At 34.6% G+C, this 22,834-nt stretch overlaps 1 protein-coding gene across 2 annotated transcripts; it reads right to left on the reverse strand.

Annotated features, from left to right (window-relative positions):
* Window positions 1–96: 96 nt before the first annotated feature.
* On the reverse strand, window positions 97–22,209 carry LOC121370672 (E3 ubiquitin-protein ligase synoviolin B-like). 2 transcript variants are annotated; one of them, XM_041496063.1, is made up of 14 exons: window positions 22,054–22,209; window positions 20,253–20,345; window positions 19,385–19,537; window positions 18,908–18,956; window positions 18,516–18,619; window positions 16,948–17,074; window positions 16,305–16,404; window positions 14,239–14,304; window positions 13,329–13,573; window positions 10,872–11,066; window positions 9,593–9,724; window positions 7,964–8,141; window positions 6,848–7,062; window positions 97–4,662 (listed from the first exon to the last, which is right to left on the reverse strand). In XM_041496063.1, exons 1-14 carry the CDS (start codon window positions 22,180–22,182, stop codon window positions 4,496–4,498), a joined length of 1,953 nt encoding a protein of 650 aa, XP_041351997.1. In that variant the 5' UTR covers window positions 22,183–22,209; the 3' UTR covers window positions 97–4,495. The 2 variants fall into 2 exon arrangements, with proteins under 2 accessions (XP_041351997.1, XP_041351996.1); XM_041496062.1 differs by having other exon boundaries at window positions 97–4,677.
* Window positions 22,210–22,834: the final 625 nt, after the last annotated feature.

Consider the following 22,834-nt stretch of genomic DNA (forward strand, 5'->3'; position numbering starts at 1 on the left):
TATAAGTAATATAACATTACAAAAGAATTGAAATGCATCTATGATGTTTGGACAATTTCCATTACACCAGATGCAAGAAAAACAAAATCAAAAGGATTTTATATTACAACAATTTTTATTTACAAAACAGGATTTGTAAATGTCATTTCTACTTGGGATACAATTGCTCAAAAGATTGCAAAATAAATCATAATTCCGCACCACAGATGCCAGACATTTTACATGTGATCCATGATAATATTGACCAGAATGCATGTCATATCAATATTCCTTTGACAATGATCTTCTTCATATTTAAAATGTTATACACCAACCATATTGCAGTTTGGAGCCCAAGATGAAATGTTTCTCGTTTTATGCTGCATTCATATGGTGCTCGTGAATATTGTGAATTCACAAGTTCCAAATTGTGAGCATGACTTCACTAAGTGGTGACCATTCATGCGATTTATAAACAACCTGCATTGTCACTGGAATCTCACACACCCCAACACATATTTGCACGAATGATGTGTGTTTGTTCCGCTATATTTTCCACAAGTTGTGATGATTGGAGACAGAAAATCCCACCTCAATTCACAAGTTGTGTTCAGAGATTTCTAATGAACACAGCATTATTCTTGACCTTCCTCAGTAACAGGAAGTATAACCAGTTCCTTTCATGTATAATCACAGGTCATACGCTAAATACATTTAATAATTACTGATGAAAAAAATATGATACCGATTCATTTTGCATGGGCTCATTCTAAATGAGGATTTATTGCCAAGTTCTTAAATTATAAAAGATCAACTGTGGATAGTGGTCTTTTATGTTTTCAAAACAAAGAGAAACCACTTCATTCCACCCTCACTGGACATACATGTAGTGTGACACTGGACATAACTGTTTATAAAATCACCATTCTGGAAATAATTTACATTAAAAATGTACCATTTCTAAAACAAAGTGGGCAATCGTTTATTCTGATTACCTATGTGATGGACAATTATAAATAAACAATCCAAAAACAAAATCCTCATCACCCTTCAATATAACCGATGAATGCTGTGCTGGGGTACTACCAAACAATATATAATTATAGCATATATGTTTGCAGCTTTGAAATACATAAAATACACCTGTACACCTTCATTTCATCTTTCAAATAACACTATTTCTTGTATATAATTATGCAATGATGATAAAAGACCCATAATAAACATTTTACACTTGACAAACAATAAATTTAAAATAAAACAATGTTAAGTGAATAAAAGAATTGGAAACTTGTTTCAACAGACTACCCCTGCAATAATATTATGACTAGTGTAACAATTTGTTTGTGTAATACCAACTGAATGGGTATATTTGATTAATAATTCTGGTTTTCAGTGAAATGAAAAATGTCAGTGTGTGTACTAGGCTGCTGCCAAATAATCTCCAGTAATACAGTAGGCAAAATGTAACTGGATTGACTTGGAAATGGAACACAGCCCAGTTTCCCATGATTACCAGGTCATTTACCAATTTGGTAAAAAAATAACCTCTAAAAATATTAAAAATAAATCTTATACTCCTGCACGAACAAAAAGGAATTCTACCTGAAACTCATTTGGGTGTATCATCCATTTGCACTAAAATTATTGAACCATGATACTAACAAATACTAATAAATACAATATAATGTACGATTATTGAATTAGATGCAAAAAAAACAATCTTAGCTAATGAGCCACCACAATTGCTCTCCCTCTAGTCAATCTGTTATGAAAGATTACAACATTTCTAAAGAAAATCCCAAAATTACATTAATTTATAGATCTGTATCGAGCATAATTTTGGATTTAACAATTTGTTTTTTTACCACCACCACAAGAGCACATTGATTTATTCATCATCGGCTATTGGATGTCAAACATTTGGTAAGTTTAACATACAGCTTTAGAGGAGAAACACGCTATGTTTTTCCATTAGTAGCAAGGGATCTTTTATATGCACCATCCCACAGATGGGATAGCACATACCACAGCCTTCAATATACCAGTCATGGCGCACTGGCTAGAACGAGAACTAGCCCAATGGACCCACTGATGGGAATCGATCCTAGACTAACTGCGCATCATCAGAGCACTTTACAACTGAGCTACATCCTGCCCCTCTTAAAAAATCAAATTCTTTGTTTTTCTAAAATAGGAAAGGAACAGAATATTTGTTTAATGGCTATCTGATGTCAAACATATCTTTTATATGCACTTTCCATAGGACAGTACATACTACAACCTTTAATGTACCAGTGGTAAGGCACTGGTTGGCATGGGAGAACACCCACCCAGAATCCAACAGACATGCAGGGCTTAAGAGCCATGTATACACACGCAGGGCTTAAGAGCCATGTATACAAGCAGGGATCAGAGCCATGTATACACAAGCAGGGCTTAAGAGCCATGTATACACACGCAGGGCTTAAGAGCCATGTATACACATGCAGGGCTTAAGAGCCATGTACACAAGCAGGGCTAAAGAGCCATGTACACAAGCAGGGCTTCAGAGCCATGTACACGCACGCAGGGCTTCAGAGCCATGTACACGCACGCAGGGCTTCAGAGCCATGTACACGCACACAGGGCTTCAGAGCCATGTACACGCACGCAGGGCTTAAGAGCCATGTACACGCACGCAGGGCTTCAGAGCCATGTACACACGCAGGGCTTCAGAGCCATGTACACATGCAGGGCTTAAGAGCCATGTATACACACGCAGGGCTTAAGAGCCAGGGCTTCAGAGCCATGTACACGCATGCAGGGCTTCAGAGCCATGTACACGCACGCAGGGCTTCAGAGCCATGTACACGCACAGGGCTTCAGAGCCATGTACACACACACAGGGCTTTAGAGCCATGTATACACACGCAGGGCTTAAGAGCCAGGGCTTCAGAGCCATGTACACATGCAGGGCTTAAGAGCCATGTACACACGCAGGGCTTAAGAGCCATGTAGACACGCAGGGCTTAAGAGCCATGTATACACACGCAGGGATTAAGAGCCATGTAGACACGCAGGGCTTCAGAGCCATGTAGACACGCAGGGCTTAAGAGCCATGTAGACACGCAAGGCTTAAGAGCCATGTAGACACACGCAGGGCTTAAGAGCCATGTACACACGCAGGGCTTAAGAACCATGTACACACGCAGGGCTTAAGAGCCATGTACACACACAGGGCTTAAGAGCCATGTAGACACGCAGGGTTTAAGAGCCATGTACACACACAGGGCTTCAGAGCCATGTAGACACGCAGGGCTTAAGAGCCATGTACACACACAGGGCTTAAGAGCCATGTATACACCAGTATTTGTCAACCACAATCCATGGACTGGTGCTCATCCCCAGTAACAGTTTCACTGGTCAACGTGGGATAAAAACAGGACACATCTAACAGAATATATAAGACAAAAATGTCTGTAATTTTAAAAGTAGTCCATCGTAATGGAAGAAGGTAGCCAGAAATAGTCTTGGTATGAAAATAACATTAACAATATTGGGACTTCAAAATGAGATGTCATAAAGGCTTTATGTTTTGATGGGTTAATTGTGAAGAATGAGTGTGAAATGACAAAGGTGATTATGATTTTTACAACATTAACACTAAATCAGACAGAAAGCATGCATTTGTTAACGAACAGAATACACAGGCACTGGTTAACAGTTTGTGCATGAGTGCACTCTTTGTCATAATAAAGTAATGTAAATGAAATGCAATACTGGTACTTCAAAAAATATTCATATGATAAACTAAAATGAGGAACTGAACAAATTAAGTGCATATAATGTACTGGCATTCACTTTATATAATATAATTTATTACTTATGAAAATAGCCATCACAATATACTTTTTTAAGTACGAGACTTATGAAAACCAGTCAATGGTACACAAGAATCCATTGTATGTATTTACTAGCACATTAATTAAATTACCTATTTAAAAAACTGAAAATGTGTAATTCTGTTAATATTTTGTTGAACAAATAAAGAAGTAATCACTATTAAAGGGTTTCACTTGTTAGTGAAACTTTTTCAAAAATTATTCTCTTGTCAAATTCTCTTGTAAAGTCAATTACTTATTAAAACAAGTACCCCTCCAGTAATCTTCAGTAACATTTTTATCTTTGTTCTGACAAATTTAATAACACCATTTATTACAACACAAGTAAAACAGATCACAGGTTTTTCTCACGTACTCTTTAGCTGCTTTGAGTAATACCAATCACCAATTCATTGAAAAAACAACACACACCACAATAAAGAACCAAACTGTGAAGTACTGACAGGACCAAACTGAAGACTCTCCCACAACATAACGAGGAAAAAGATGTCCAGTTTTCAAGTCTGCTATTTATTTCTTACTGGTTATTGCATCAGACTTGCTAATCGGCAAAGTCTGGGCATTTAGTTGCACACATACAAGTCTAAAATAATTATTTCCCATTCACACAAATCTTCATCCAACTGGCTAGCTCAATCAAGATCTGACTTGGCTTGCGTTCGATCTATACTTTCAGAAGTAAACTTTTGTAAGCGTCTTTTCCTCACTTCATGCAGCTCGTCTTCGTGCTGTTCCTCGCGAGGATCCTCCCACTCGGGTATGCTGTCTTCGGTTGGTGCCGTGAAACCCACAGCACCTTCTAAATTAGAGTAATCTGTTACAAAAAAGAAAAGTTAAGTGATACTGTAGTCCGAAATTTCACATAAAAATTAGATGATTCCAAACCACTATTATAGTTATTAGGTAGTGTAAAATATTTTCGGCTACTACAAAGGTTTTTTTTAATGGGTAACTTCCACATTACAGTGTTTTTAGATGTTTTTGTTTGGAAAAATTCCCACATTTCTGATCATATTAGAGTTTGTAGTACCTCAAAATGAATTTTATGTAAAATAAAGAAGGTATGTATCTAAGGTCAATGGCAGTTATTCTTTGCATCCTTGTTTTGGCTTCTTACACAATAAATATAACACATCCAACAGTATTGTTTTTATATGATATCAGGGTATAATCAAGACCATTTTTTAAGGGTTAATTTTTGGTGAATTGGGAAAAAATAATGTTTCAAATACAAAAAGGGGATTCTAAAGAATATAATCAATACATTGACTAAATTAGTGTTCCATTTTTATATATCTTCATCATATACTTGTAGCTGTCAAAGTTCTAAAGTATTAAAAACTAGACAAAAACAGTTGTTTTATTTATTTTATTAATGTCTCTTTCATTGGTATTCCTAATATGTAGTCCAGATGATGATATCAATAAGTTGATTAAAGATGGTTTGGGGGGAAAAGGAAATAAACATTGTATGATGTCTTTATATATGTATGATATATTGTGCAAAGTGGTTATCCCATGGCAAAAAGTATTAAATCTTCTTACACTTGTATGCTTAATGCAGATTAAATCAGTGGTGTATACACAGTAACTGTTATAATTATTTGATGCCTAAAATATTGTTATTCTCAAACTGTATTCAAATGTCCCAGAGCTTGATGTAATTGTCATGATTATATTACGGTACCATTCAAGATGGTAATGATGTATATGACAATTGTGGGCCATTTTAAACATGTTTTTCCTCAATCCCACAGCCTGCTATTTATTAGACAAAAACATTAATTTAGATGGATCTTGCAGTAAACCTATATTAATAAAAATAATCCTTTTAGGTTGACATTTGCTGGAGTGGTCATTCATAAGCTACAAGCAATTTTTAAAAGTTTGCATTATTACCTGGTATTTAGGCTTGCATGCCAACTCTCTTCAAGGACGACAAATGAAATATTTAAAAACATTTACATTGGGTTGCCCTTATACATTGTATTATTGCATATTTATTATGACCATGACTTGTTGCATTTTACTTTACGAATTAAAATTACATTCCGTAACTCTTTAACAACCACCCATGCCTTCTCTCCTAAATTACATTTTGTCACGCATCCCATAATTCCCCCCACCCACTGCCTTCGAGTGTGAAATCATAAATAATAAAGAAGTAACATACCACTGGTCGGTAAATGTAAATTTTTGACTGGATCAACTTGATTAAATTTCAATATCTATAATGCAATCTAATAGTCGCTGAGAAGAACTATTAACATGTACAAACTTGCACATGCTGTTCGCCACATTATGTGACATTGGGTATGGCAATTACTTCAAACAGAGTGAGTTGCGCATTTAAATTTTTTAATGTTCATTGACAACTACTGTAGTAGAAGGGGTTTTTTTGAAAATGAAAAAAGATCCCAAAAACCATTTGAAAAACAGAAATAATAAAAAAGAAATATTTGGAAAAAAAAGTACGAAACATTATCTCCACACCTTTTTACAAAATAAGATTTGTCTGCTTAAAATAGCACAGAAAATAGCAGATTGGACATGTTATTGTTTATTTGATCCCACACATGTCATTTTTGACTTAAGGCAATAGCATCCGCAAATCTGAAAACTCCATATGGTTATATCCATTGTACACTGAATCATTTTCTACAGAACTAAATATATATTTGGTATTTCTGGAAAATACACCTGGCTACAATCTAACTGTAGGCCCTTGAACCGTCAACTTGCTCTGTTCCAATTGCTAATGACGTCACTTTCTAATGACATCATTAGATTTCTGGGTGTTATTTTCATTGATCCCGGAAAAAGAATGTAATTCACCAACCACACTCATCATCAATTTACAACAAAACTTAATTTATTATTTTAAATTAATAAATACTAATTAAAGTTATCATTAAAATAATCTCAGGAGATTACAGAAAACAATGGGGGGTTTTATGACCGACTGGAACAATTAATAAATATACCTATATTTTGTTCTATTTTTCCATTTTTCATCTTCAGCTCTGTTGCTGGAGAACTATTCTCTTTCTTTACTGGAGTTATCTTTGGCTTGGCACCTCCGAGTTTTGCTGATGTGGTATTTGGTGTACTCTGGGTAGATTCCATTTTATTTGGAATTGTTCCAGGTGTACCTGGAGTTGTCGAAGACCGCAGTGATGAAGCTGCAATACCTGGAATACTGAAACAAACATTAATTTACTCAGTACAAGGACAAAAAAGGAGTGTTCAATATAATCAACTCAGGGATTAAATGTGGCAAGTAAACTGGATTAGTTGTAGTCATGGTAATGAAATTAATTTGCCATGCATTTTTTTTATCATCTATTTGTTTTACTTGTGTTTGGCACTAACAACTAATAATCTATTTGTGAATTGTAGGATTCCAATTTGGAAGTGAGTTGTTTAATGTGAATGTTAAAACACCCAACTTGTTTCTATTAATTTATAAACAAAAAGGTTAACCTTGTATTAGCACCTAATGTGGACAAACTGATACAATGTGTATACAAACTGGTAATATGTACTGGAATTTTTTTTTACATCAAAACACCACAAAGTATGAATGTACCATGTTTCTTGTAAAAACAAAACAAAAAAACTTAAATGTTGTTTTCCCACAAATTGCAAGCCTCTCCATTTGGCAATAGAACAAGGTCAACTTAAATAAGGAAGAAAATTCCACATATTAAAAAAATAAATAAGCAATCTAACAGCAGGTCTTTAAGTTAAGAATTTGTTACCTACTGCAATTTTGAAAGGTTTCTGTCATTGGTAAAATGCCGCCTACAGCAATTCCAAGTATGCCTACATCAATATTAACCAAGGAACTTTTGCAACAAATAAAACACATTAAAAACCCTCCATCCAAAAGCAAACTTTTTATTTAGCAGCAAAAAACTGCCAATGGTAAAGCTCCTGACAGATGACATTCATACTGCAGTTACAGCAACTGTCATCAGTACCACTGTTAAGTGTGAGCTCTATAATAACATATTAAAGAAGAAAGAACCAGTATGAAGTGAGAAACTTCTCATCTCTCATGAAGAGCCCTGGATTAGCTATTAGCTTATACAAGTTACCTTGACTGAGCTGCCACTTGGTTGTATTGATTAATGAGAACCATGGCTCCATCCAACAAAGACTGGATATCTCGTAACCACTGAATTCTTGCTTCTATATTCTCCCGCTCTTGGCCTTCAAGGTTCTTGAGTTCTTCATCAGACAAACCTGACAAAGTCTGTGGTGGCTGAGGAAATCCTACAACATAAACATTCTTCTTTAATTTAACATACTACTTATCACAAATAAAACTTTTTGATTTTGTAAACTTAATTATATTCATTGGGTAACAATGTTTTAGGTTGTACAATCATGGTATCTTGTGAGAATTTTGATGTTTATTCGACATTTAGTTACTGGTAAAATATATTCATATTTTATTAATAAGTAAAATGTCCCCATTTATATCAGTAAAATTTCTTTAGCAATGAAACTTGAATCAAATGTTAACCTTCTGACTACTGCAGGCAAGATATCTCGCTCAACATCATGCTAGTCGACATACTGTACACTGTATACAGTGCATTCCCCAATTTATATTTTCTGCCATTTTGCACACAGCACTCACTGGACAACAAAAATTTAATACAGGAAAAAGGTTACGTGACAGCATCCTAGCTCTCAATGGAAAATACCGTTGCAAGTATTTTCGCTTGACAACAATGGCAGCACGTCGCCATCATTTTCAGGGATCAATAGCCGATTGTGATAGCTAATTTGATAATAAATTTGATAGTTTTACCAACAACGAAAATCACTAAATATTGGGATATGAATTGTAGTTTAAAAAAAAAAAAAAAATCTGGTCAGAAAACCACTATTATCGGAAATAATGGACATGAATACTGGACAGCTGACCACAAATGTTTGTAAGTAGACGCAACTTTTAAAAAAAATAATCCTAATTTTGATCAACATTAACTGATCTAAAATATCATTAAAATTATAAAAACCCACAAACATAATACTTACTGATTCAAATATGAACTTTATTTTATGTATTTATAAAATATTTAAGTGAATATATGTGAGTAAAAATTATAAACAAATAGTTCATACAGGTATGGAAATTTCATAACTTTTCCAAAACTTTTCCAAGACACGAAGATGCATTTCTAAAACTAATTGCAATATATGATTCACTATTAAAAATACAGCAACCTCGATTATACAGTCATTGTTTTGCATGTACAGGTATTGTAAAGGACCAAATAAGATAGAGACTAAGTGCAAAAGCGGTTGTTTACCGGAGAGAGAAAAAATAGTTCGTTTTTAATTTTATTTTTAGCGACCAAATATTGATTTTCACCACTAAGCTTTTTAATATATTGCCAAAATTACAATTTTCCAAAACTATGAGCAAAAATTTGATTTTCCAAAACTTTCCAGGTCCTGGAAATGATGATCCCCCCCCCCCCCCCCTAAAACTTTCAAAAACCCGTACAAACCCTGTAAACTTTTACCCACTCAACATGGTTTTTGTCAAAAATTAATCCACAAATTAATATTAAGTACTGTTCCAAATTTCTATTAATCAAAGTTAAATGAACCTATTAATTCTCAGAAGAGAATTTTCCTGGTCACTCTTTTATTGTGAAAACATATTCAAGCAAAATGAAGCATACTCACAAATCTATAGGTTGACTTACCAAATGGTGACATGTAGGACATCATATTGAACATCGGGTCGAATGGTGGCACCCCCGGCATACCTGGAGTTGATGCAGGAAAAGCAGTGGGTAAAGTGGATGCTGGTGATGCTGCAGCGCCTCCAGTTGCTCCTGATCAATAAAAGTAACTTTTTTTTAGTTTAATGACACAACTAGAGCACATTGATTTATTAATCATCGGCTATTGGATGTCAACCATTTGGTAATTTAGACATATAGTCTTAGAAAGGTAACCAGCTACATTTTTTCCATTTGTAGTAATGGATCTTTCATATGCACCATCCCCCAGACAGGAAAACACATAATACGACCGTTGATATACTAGTAGCGGAGTACAGTGTGACCTGCAAGAATTCTCCAAGCATAACACGCAGTCAAATCTTGCCTCTCTCAGTGACAGTGATAAATTTGCACCATTCTACAGATACATGTAGGATAGCACATGTCACAGCTTTTGATATACCAGTAGTGGTGCACTAGCTAGAACGAGAAATAGCCCAATTGGCCCACCGACAGGGATTGATCTTAGACTGTGCATCACAGGAGGGCTTTACCATTAGGCTACATCCCACCCTCCGATCAATAATGACAATGAAAGAAAGAAGTGTTTTATTTAACGACGCACTCAACACATTTTATTTACGGTTATATGGCGTCAGACATATGGTTCAGGACCACAAAGATTTTGAGAGGAAACCCGCTGTCGCCACTACATGGGCTACTCTTCCGATTGGCAGCAAGGGATCTTTTATTTGCGCTTCCCACAGGCAGGATAGCACAAACCATGGCCTTTGTTGAGCCAGTTATGGATCACTGGTCGGTGCAAGTGGTTTACACCTACCCATTGAGCCTTGCGGAGCACTCACTCAGGGTTTGGAGTCGGTATCTGGATTAAAAATCCCATGTCTCGACTGGGATCCGAACCCAGTACCTACCAGCCTGTAGACCGATGGCCTGCCACGACGCCACCGAGGCCGGTATAATGACAATGATGCAAGAAAGTTAATATGCTAATTTAATATACAAACTATAAATTTGGGGAAAAGGTGATCAGGTGAACTGGAAATCATGTCACAACAGATTTTGCCTGTCAAGACATTTGGACCAGTCCACTGTAACAGGGGGTAATGCACACAGGAAGAGAAGTCCAATTATGTTTAAAACAAAATCCTTTTTAACAAACTTATAAACTTTGTTATATTGCTTAATATTATATTAATGGCTGAACTGATATACAACACAGATGGAGGTAGTGCACCTGACTGGGTCGAGGGCGAGGGCTGGTTTGGCCCTGATGGGGACTGTGTACTGGGCGGAGTCGGAGTTTGAGCTGGTGCTGGCTGTTGCTGTCCTAGCTGTTGCTGTCCTAGCTGATGTGGATGAGGTGGCTGGCCAGGTACAAATGGAGGTGGCGGCCACATTTGTGGAAAAGCTTGCTGGAAGAAAGCTTGGGCTGGAAACGATAAAAAGAATATTTTAAAATGAGTTTACAAAATGCATCTAAGAGAGTATTTGTCATGTGTTTGTAATTTATTTGTCTTCAAAAGTTTACAGAGTACACTTCTGAGAAATAATAATAAGTTTTTAATAACTTGACAGGCTGGGACATAAATTGTGGTTAAAAAGTACAGTCAAATCCACTTAATTGGATGTCGGATTATTGTATATTTCGGATATTTGAATATGTTTGTCCTGCACGGAACCATTTGCCATTATGACAATACAAAATCCAACGGTTAATTGGATGTGTTTTTTAACGTGTTTTCGGATATTTGAATATAAAATTATCCTTGCCGAATGGCAATTGCACGTAAAACATAGGAAAGTTTGTGTTACTTTGTGTTTTTGTAAAATTTATGATCGTACGTAATACCATACTATCGTACATGCAGAAATGAATACTTTTAATTTTATTTAATTTCATTGTTTAAAAAAAAGAAAAAGACTTACAACAAACTTGTTTTCTTGTTTCTTAAATTATTTCGGATGACTCGTTATTAATCAATACATTTCCTAATTACATCATAATTAATCCATGAACTCTGAGATTCATCTCAAATGTGACCCAATGGCCGAGACAATGCAGGACAATCAAGGATCAAAGTCGGTCATTCCCACCTTGTTGGCGGCCACGTTCGTTTCGTAAGCAGGCATCCCTTAATCTCATGTCGGCCACTTTTGAAGCAGTGTATGTTTAATCCATAAATAAACACTTGTCACATATTTTTCTCTATGAATTGTCGGTGACAGTAACAAACAAAAGCCGTTTGCTACTAGTGTTATTTTTAGCGGGATCTTTTGATCACGTGATTTTTCCTCTGCAGCTCACAATGTGAGGCCCCATTTGGGGTGACCGATTATGGTGATTACTGTTTAAATTGTTAAATGCCGACAAAAGCTAAGTTGTAGGAGATTTTCTTAGCAAGTTGGATTAATCATCTTTTGGCTATAAATATTGACAAGAACTCTTTTTTTTCACAATGTCAACATGGTAAATAAACGGAAACGAAACGATTTATCTTTGGCTCAGAAATACGATGAGATATGTGCCCAGTATCTCGCCAATGCTAACCCAGAACGAAAAAGACAGAGAACGGGAAAAGCAGCCAATGTTGAGAAGACTTTATCAGAATGGTTTTCCGTCGCCAGACAAAAAGACATTCCAATATCGGGCCCAATATTAGCGTTTGTATTTGTGTTTTTCCTTCTGTTACATTGAATAACGGCCTTTCATTTATTTGACTTTGGCCAGTCTAGTTTACCTGTCAAATCAGTTACAAATGCACACAGATAATAGTCAGATAGACGTCCTGGTAAAATACAGAACATGGAAATGACTACTTATTCAAGATTATATTGGGTGGTGGGGGTGGGGTCTTGTTGCACTTGATTTACAAATGTACAAAGAAGTTAATAACGGCCGTTTAATTATCAAGAAGTTAATAACGGCCTTTTAATTATTTGACTGTGGCCAGTCTAATTGAGCTTCCGGTGGTTTTATCTGGGTCATTAGATGTTTAGTCACTTCTGCTTCTAGGCGTACAAACGGCATTAACTGTTGCCTCTTGTATTTATCAAGTTTATAGACAAACTTGATAATGGCAACAGAGTCATAATATGGGACTTGGAATCGGTATTTTATTAACACAAAATACTTACCGGTTTTTGACGAAAATTCAACATGTCATGAGGCCCAAATTGGGAGAATCGTAATTAGGGTTTGCATAAATCAACAAGAGGTCTTAATTGGGTATATCGTATGTCGAAACTGTACCTTTGGTTTATTGAATATGCCGCTTATTTGAATATATTTTTGTTGCACGAGGCACATCCAAATAAGCGGATTTGACTGTATATGTCAAAAATATACTGAGGAAAGAGGTATAGCAACACATGGTATCCGAGACCAAATTTAATTCACTACAGTAACTAGATTGGTTATGCCTGAATAAAACAGAGAGATGTAATGTGGGATTTAATGTCAGTACTGGTGACCTACTGCCAGTAACAGTGTTAACTTCCTGTTACTGTCAATGAGGGTTTTGGTTACAGTCAATATCTACTGTTACTATTTATGTGATCCCTTATTTCTTTCCATCAGTAGGTGTTTCTACTTTAAAATCTCTTTAATTGTGCTCTTGATACTAAAAATCAATGTCTTATACGAGGTGAAAATAACTCTTTGACTGATAAAATGTAAAACATTTATTTATACCGTATTGTCGTTGCTGCTCTGCCTGATTATCCTGTATTATTGGTACAGGTTCTGGACGCGGCATGCGCAGTACATCCATTCTGCATGTGGGACAGGTCTGTTGGCGCTGGAACCACGACCGCAGACAGCTCGCATGGAAGATGTGGTTGCATGGCAGTTTCTTGCAGTTAGTTGCCATTTCTTCCCGACATATAATACACACGTTGTCGCCCTCAGCCAATTCTTCAGCAGTTGCATCAGGATACCTACATTTTGGAATGGGTAAAATCATTGCATCTCACAGGCTTGAACTTCATTCTGTGAAGGGGGAGCAATCTTTTCTTCTCAAATTTTAATGTGAAAGCAAAAGCTAGAAAGTGAGAAGCAGTTCTAGAACACGAGTATCGACACATTTTATAGCAGCTGTATAATACTTAATGGAGGATAGCAAACTCCGCTTGTGAACCTGATTTTCAGAAGGCATATTATGTTCCAAGTCAATTTCAAGCCTTGCAAAGCATTTCTCAAACATTCCTTTCCTTTCATACTTCTAGTGGCATTGGCATTTAAAAAAATATACACCAAGTTTATTATGTAATTTCCAGTAAGTGTGATCTTATCATCATTAAGACTTTTAATGACACATTTAACAAGAAAAAACTGCAACCAAACTTTATAATCTGTTCTTAGTGCTAATATATCTTACCAAATAGAAAATATTTAAAACAAGTTCATTCTAAGAATATACATTCAACCATCATATTCTAAATTACATATTTAACAAGCAAAAAGCTCATACTGCAAATAACATATTTAATGAATAGAATACCCTTCATAATGAAAATCACACATATAAAGAGAAGAAAACCTTAAAATTTATAATAACATTTTATATTGCTAATCATGTAGTTAATGAGTAGAAAACCCTTACAATGTGTTCATATTGCGAATGGCTCGTCTTGACATGATGACATCATGCAATGCTTTCTTGAAGGATCTAAAAACAAGATAGGCAATCATTATTAAAATGTGCACTTACTCAACATAAGTGTAAAGGTTGCCAACAATTAGAGCAAACTACAAATACCTTATTATCAACATTAGTTTTAATAAAGAAATAAATTAAACAGAACCAACAAAACCAAGACCATACAATTATATTAGTCTATGTTGTTAAATAATGTCACTTCACATTAGATTTAAAGTTTGATTTGTTTAACGACACCACTAGAGCACACTGATTAATTAATCATCGGCAATTGGATGTCATTAGATATAAAGACCGTATTATATACGGTATTAATGAAAGGTGCCATTTGTTGATTTGTATAATAATAGTAAATTTAACGAATGTTATTTTGTTCAAGCTAACAAGGTGAATGCTTTTATCGTTTTTGAGAGTTAATTCTAATACATGTGGCTGGAAGCCAATTCCTTGAAAAAATATATTTTAAAAATGAGTAAAACATTGACAGGAAACCCGTTGCATTTTTCCCCAATAGTAGCAAGGATCTTTTATATGCACCATCCCACAGACAGGATAGCACATACCACGGCCTTTGATATACCAGTCATGGTGCACTAGCTGGAACGAGTAATAGCTCATGGGCCCACCGATGGGTATCGATCCTAGACTGACCATGCATCAAGAGTGCTTTTCCACTGGGCTATGTTCCACCCCAAATATACTACTAAGTATGTTAATAATGGCACATGCAATTGTCCTGTGATATCATGCAGCATCCAACCATCTATGATTTAAACAAACACCTATATCTACTAAGTCTGTTAATAATGGCACATGCAATTGTCCTGTGATATCATGCAGCATCCAACCATCTAGGATTTAAACAAACACCTATATCTACTAAGTCTGTTAATAATGGCACATGCAATTGTCCTGTGATATTAGGCAGCATCCAACCATCTATGATTTAAACAGTTAAACAAACACCTATATCTACTAAGTCTGTTAATAATGGCACATGCAATTGTCCTGTGATATTAGGCAGCATCCAACCATCTACGATTTAAACAAACAGCTATATCTACTAAGTCTGTTAATAATGGCACATGCAATTGTCCTGTGATATTAGGCAGCATCCGACCATCTATGATTTAAACAAACACCTATATCTACTAAGTCTGTTAATAATGGCACATGCAATTGTCCTGTGATATTAGGCAGCATCCAACCATCTATGATTTAAACAGTTAAACAAACAGCTATATCTACTAAGTCTGTTAATAATGGCACATGCAATTGTCCTGTGATATTAGGCAGCATCCAACCATCTATGATTTAAACAAACAGCTATATCTACTAAGTCTGTTAATAATGGCACATGCAATTGTCCTGTGATATTAGGCAGCATCCAACCATCTATGATTTAAACAAACAGCTATATCTACGAAGTCTGTTAATAATGGCACATGCAATTGTCCTGTGATATTAGGCAGCATCCAACCATCTATGATTTAAACAAACAGCTATATCTACTAAGTCTGTTAATAATGGCACATGCAATTGTCCTGTGATATTAGGCAGCATCCAACCATCTATGATTTAAACAGTTAAACAAACAGCTATATCTACTAAGTCTGTTAATAATGGCACATGCAATTGTCCTGTGATATTAGGCAGCATCCAACCATCTATGATTTAAACAGTTAAACAAACAGCTATATCTAATGGATAAATAAAATACACATATAAATATATCATTACAACAAAAACAATAACAAAGATAAAAGGAACACTGATGTATACTCATCATCACATAACGGTGTCTCAGTAAAAATAATGTAAAAATCGTAATTTATATTACAGAACATTTTCGGTTCTTAGTAAAATCTAGAAATCATAAAAAACAGGATTAAAAAAAATATTTATACTAATAATGACCCCCTAAAAATAATTTTTAGATTATTTTCATATTGAGTGCATCAATATTTTCATCATGCCTTACCCAGGCAAGACATTTGTAGAAAATTTACCTCATTGACAGATACATTGGTCGGATAGCAAACAATGGGAATGTGTGCACTTTAATCATGATGGTCATAAATGCTACATACAGGATAACACGGACCATTCCTGTGAAAAAACAAAAACACCAGAGGTAAGGGGTGACACATATAACCCACTAAGTGTCTTTGATCCAAAATTGAAAAATAATTGTTACAGTATAATATTATCAGTGACATATTATTATAATAATTATTAGTTTTAACATACTAATTACAATTTATAAAATTGCAAGCAAAAAATCTGTATAGTAAGCAAAGGCATGTGATACCTATTGAAAAATAAAAGCTGAAATGAATTTATTTCAACATTTTGTATTAAATTCTGTCTACAGAATTAAATGTCTCGCCTACCATAAACTTATTCAGTATCACTAATAACTGGATCCATAGATGTTCATCTAAAAAAACATTACATTTAAAAACATTTTTTAAAAAGAGTTAAAATTAAACTTTTACTTTAATAAATTTCAATTTCTTTTACTATGCACTGAGATGAAGTGATAGATTTAACCAGAAGCTGATGTGGTCGGCAATCAGATAAAAAGCTGATATTCCTTCATTTACTTATTATATCATTCCAAATGACAATGATTTAATGTTTGATACACACCTATGATCAGTTCTGTATAGAGGAGGTAGACAGCTTTCTGCTCCCAGGGATTTTCACTTTGAAGCTCACGGGAGTGGAGGACATATTTCACAAAGGTCATCAACACTACCGTGAACAAAATTGCATACTGAAAGAAATATTTGTTTTTATTTATTAATTTAATAGTATATAATAATTAATTTCTTAGTAGTGTACCTAACAAAGGTGATGTACAAACAACAAACAGCTACACACTAAAAACAAAAACGTTTTTAAAAGGAAACAAAAATCAACTATCATAATCCTAAACTACGGGTCAACATGGCATTTTTGTGATATGTAAGATAAGCTATGTATAAACAGATCTGCAGATGTAAAAGGTCATCAAAAATGCTTTGATAGAGAAAATGTTGACATTAATTTGAAATATACAAATAATACTAAATGACTGGCCGTAAGACACCATTTCAAAACTAACAAGTGAAATTTGGATCTATTTTTATGAGTTGTAAGATAACTGTACCTAATGGACCTGAGTTTAATAGTACTCAATTTTTACACAAGAACCAGGTTTAATCTTTAGATTACTGGATTAATTTTTGGTATATGAAAGGGAATGTGTATTTTTGTGGGCTTTTTTAATTTTTATGAGATTTTAGCTAAGTTAAATGTTGAAAATTATTTGTTTAAATGTATGAAGTTGCACTTGCTTACGCATATTTGTGACCAGATATCAAGTATTCATAGACTTTATTCCAAATCATTTTGTTACGCTGACCATAGATATTTTAGGAGATCAACTAAATTCATATATCAATATTTCGTGATTTTTTTGTTGGAAAATCAAACAAATTTATTATCAAATTATAGCTGTCACAATCAGCTATCATTTGCTCAAAATGAGAGCAATGTTCCGTCACTGTCGTCAAGCACAAATATTCACTAAAAAACACTATTAAATTCAAAATTGCCAGGTATTTCTCATAGCAAAAAGAAAAAGTAAATTAACCACTGTCTCTGTTAAAGGTATTTCTAATTGTTCTTCTATTATTATTATGTACAAAACAGCAGAACATTGCCAGGTATTTCTCAAAAAGAACAAGTAAATTAACCATCGTCTCTGTTCTAATTGTTCTTTTATTATTATTATGTACAAAACAGCAGAAAATATTAATTAGTGAATGTACAGTTGTGACTTGCATGACATTGGACGAGATATCTTGCCTGCAGAAACCACAAGCCTATAAGAAAAATCGACATTTTCCAAGTAAAACCTATTTACAAATGAATGGTGTAGTTTCAGCATCTAAGGTCATCAGTGTGGAGGAGCCTCACCCCCGAAAAAAGATCTCTTAAATCAATCTCCCATATAATATACATACATATAGCCTATGATACTATAACTGTCACACAATGTTCTCGTCAATGGGTCTTTTAGATATTTCTAAACAAGTATCCACATTTTAAAGTAATTAACAGGAACTGCTAGACATGAGGGTAAAATAGATCAATTTTGGGGTGCAAAAAATTTGACTTATAGGCGAAGATATACAGTACTCTTGATTAGAAAGGATGCAAACATTTCATACCTCAAATCCAAAAACAAGCTGCACTGATGCACCTTTTAGCAGTGTACTGTAGTAGGCGTGGTTCACAAAAAAGATATCAAGAGAACCCAACACCATCAACAGAGCTGGAAAATATAAATATTCACAATTAATATAATACAATAAATTGCCTAACACTCCTCCCCCAATATATTAATTAATTTTTGCTTGAATAGGTGACACAATTATTATACCAAAGAGTAATAAATACATTTATAGTAATTGTAAAACATAATTACTAAATATTATCTGGATATTTTTAATACAATATTTTTGCTGTCTCTAACCACAACAATAAATTAGATAAACATCAATACATTAAAAGCCCATAAAAATAACTACAATACACTTTTTGTGATACAGATAAAGCTTACACCAAACTCGGCAGTGAAACACAAATGAGATGACAGGACTTCTTTCCATCTGTAACAAAGAAAAAGATCTGTCAATTAAACACACTTAGCTCTACCATTTATCAAATAAAACAAACATTAAAACAAAACATAAAAAAGAAAATGGTATATAATATTTAACTTAATTTTATGTATTCAGTAAAGGTACACAATTAAAAAAAGCTATTATACCAATTACAATTATTATAAAAGTTAAAATATCAACAAGCTTTAGTAAAAAAACACACACCAAACCAAGAAACAAAACTATTTTCCATTTGTAATCCATTCACATCAACCCTCTTTTCTTATTAAGGCTTCGATGACGTCTACTACTGCAACTCAGCCACTTGCATTTAAAAAAATAAAAAAATATAATTCTGCATGATATAATTTTTTACTTTCATAAAGCCTCTGTGCACAACTTAGATATCTATAAATCTGAAAGAACATTCTTACATAGTCAACCCGATCCTCCGCAAGCCAATGAAAACACTTGATGAACAGTAGCAAGGTGAAGAGAGCCACAAAGCGAGGACTGAAATCATCACGGAACACTGTGAATGCCAGGCAAGTTTCTGTGACTGCATACCAAGACCTTTCTATCAGGTGCTGAAACAAACAACATATACAAGTGGTTAACCCTAACATTAAGTTCAGTTTGCTTTAATTGAATATTTTCTAGTTACGTTAAAAAAAAAAAGTAAAAAGAAAAAGAAATGGTGGGAAAAAAGGCGATGAAAGGTAGGCTCAAATTTTTTTCCTTTTTTTTTTTTTATGAGACAAATTATTTAGAGTGGGTAGGCATTGTATTAACTTGTTTTTAAAGACTTAAATATTTTTTTAAATTTATATTAAGATATTTGTAGCAGGAGAGCAAGTTTTTCTTACATTTAATTATATGTATTATAATATTTTTAAAAATTAATAAATGATGTTAAATTTGGTCATGTATCTATATGATATCAAGCAAAATAATTAAACACAATGAAAAACAAACATGTTTTTATATTTATATGTCTAGTTTGACATCCAACAACGGTATAAAATTTAAACATATTAACATTACAATATACACAAGGAAAACAGATTGTCACATGAATAAGCATGTTTCCAGGTGTGCACCCACACGCTGTTCAAAGTTTTCAACTTTAGATCCTACACAGAATTTGGCTGCAAAACAGTATCAGATGGGCAGTAGTTAAGTCACTGAAAGGCTGAAAGGTGCTAGGTTCATATTCCATTACTGGCTGCAATCCAGAATGAGTGCGCCACTGAGAATAAAAATTAAATAGGCAAAATATAAAATGCTACATATTAAACTTACCTCCATTTCTGCAGCTCTCAATTGTCCAAAGAATATTTTTCTCATTAGTTTTCCCATGAGAGTGACAAATACAAAGGCTTGAAAGTATAATACCTGAAAGAAAATTAAATTATTAAGTATATATACAGAAAATATTCTGCTAGGAATTTGTTTTGAGTCATTGAAACTCCACAGAAATAGTGAATTAGTAAAAAGGAAGCAATACAAATCTTGAAAGATTGAAATGCTTCTTGCAGGGAACATTTTATTTTCAAAATAATTATTAGCGATATCTGCTAATCAAGTGAAATTAGCAGCTGCTATTTAACATTTTAGAAATGTGTAGCAATCTCTACAACTTGCAGTAAAATACATTCAAAAGTATATAATTATTGGAAGTGGAGTAACAGTCACAGACTTTAGTTTTTTTTACTTCAATCCAAGGATTGTGACATTTTCACATCTACTTTGAACAAAACATGTTTCTCCTTCGTCTATGTTTAAATTTAGCTTTTAAACATCTCCATTTTAATGATTCATTGAATCTGGATCACAATAACAAAAAAACTATCAGCTACATAAGGTATATAGTGGCAATCAATACACAAAATTATTTTACGTGCGCCGTTTGTTTAGTGTAACATGCGTTATTTTTCACTCGCCAGATTGAACTTATGCGCTCTGTACGAGCACACCCGTGCACCTTAAAAGGCAAGGTCTGATAGATTCAATATGCTGTATTATTATTAGGCCCTAATAGGTAACGAATTCAGAGACCTGCATAATCAGCATATAATTCCATTCAGCTCTAAAATATTTTTATTTTTTAGAAAAAGTGTGACATAGTAATGTTGCGTGAGAGCGTGATGTTTGTTACAAATGCGTGAGACTCACGCCAAATGCGTGAGTGTTAACAGGTATGTGCTAGCCCGAGTACTCTGACTGTAAGAGAGCTAGACGGACATTTGGACATAAATACGCTCTCATTACAGTCAGAGACCAACCTATGTATTTTTTTGGCAATTCCTGACAACCAAAAAATTGGCAAATATTCCCGCTCTAATACCACAACAATCCTATGTTTGACGTCAAATACCTTTACATCGATCATTTTTGAGTTAACTGATAAAAAAAAATCCACATATTAATCACTAATACACATACTACAGAAAGAAATCCGACAGCACCCACATTCAGCTACGCTTCGTGACACTCCGTAATTACAAAGATCGGCGACCTATTTCGAGACGTAAATCACGTGATCGCCCACTGGGCTATTCCGCCTAGTAGACGGAATGGCTGAGTGGGCGATCATGTGACACAACTTCACGATATAGGTCGGCGAACTTAGAATTCTGCTGTCCGGAGTTTGCCGAAGCTTAGCTGAATGTGGGTGCTGTCGGGTTTCTTTCTGTAGTATGTGTATTAGTGATCAATGTAAAGGTATTTGACATCAAACATAGGATTGGTGTGGTATTAGAGCGGGAATCTTTGCCAAATTTTTGGTTGTCAGGAATTGCCAAAAAAATACATAGGTTGGTCTCCGACTGTAATGAGAGCGTACTTATGTCCAAATGTCCGTCTAGCTCTCTTACAGTCAGAGTACCCGAGCTAAGGTATGTGCATTCTAGTTTTTGACGCACATGCGGTGATCTTTGCTACATAGAGGCCAATTTAGTGTTCATTTGAATTGTAGAAATACTAATAAAAAGGTAGCTATTTGAATAACAACTGTCTGTGTATTATGTATAAATATTGATATGATTTAGAATCGAATGCTAAGCCTAATGCTCACCGAAACTGGTCCACCCATGATACTTACAGCCATGCTTGGATTAGACTTAGTTATATACACCACTGACGGGTAGAACTGCTTCTTCTGAAAATACGCATTGCCAACAACAAATCCAGTTAAGAGAAAACTGGCTGTTGTTAAAAGAAATGACCGCATCTTGACACCATACAATTTCTTCTTCTTGTGTCGTGACAAAATATGGTGAACTTCCGTTTCAAACGTCACACTGTTTTGGGCGAAGTCTAAAAGACGGATTTATTAATATCACCCTTGTAGGCTGTAGCGCACCGACAAATGCTACTTTGGATGTTCGGACCAGACATAACACAATGCATCGATCTTTGAACAGGTTGCGTTTTCGCCAAAACATTGAGGTGCCGTTATAGCCAAATTGGTTCCGTTTTCGCCAACGAAAATAGTTCCGGTTTGGTAGTGGTGTCGTTTTAGCCTGATCCCCTTTGGACGAAAATATTCTACAGACTACAGAGCGTGCTGGAATTCGTTATAACTTAGGTGACACCTGAACAGAGTCTATAACAAGGCCAGAATATATGCCCAAGAAGTCTGTGCTTGGGTCTTTAGCGGATAAAAACAAAACAATGAACGTACTGCACTTGCAGGTAAACTTGAGAACAGCGTTACAGAGAAAATAATGTGTAAACAAGTTGATTAACATCAATGATGATTTGTTTTATCATATTATTACTTATATAATATATAGCCTATTTCATGACATTTTTTTTATTCTAGAAAGTTAGACCATCTGTATGGGTTATGGATCGCCATGTTATTATTATTATTATTATTA

The sequence above is a fragment of the Gigantopelta aegis genome, chromosome 4, assembly GCF_016097555.1.
Source record: "Gigantopelta aegis isolate Gae_Host chromosome 4, Gae_host_genome, whole genome shotgun sequence".
In the NCBI taxonomy this organism is placed as follows: domain Eukaryota; kingdom Metazoa; phylum Mollusca; class Gastropoda; order Neomphalida; family Peltospiridae; genus Gigantopelta; species Gigantopelta aegis.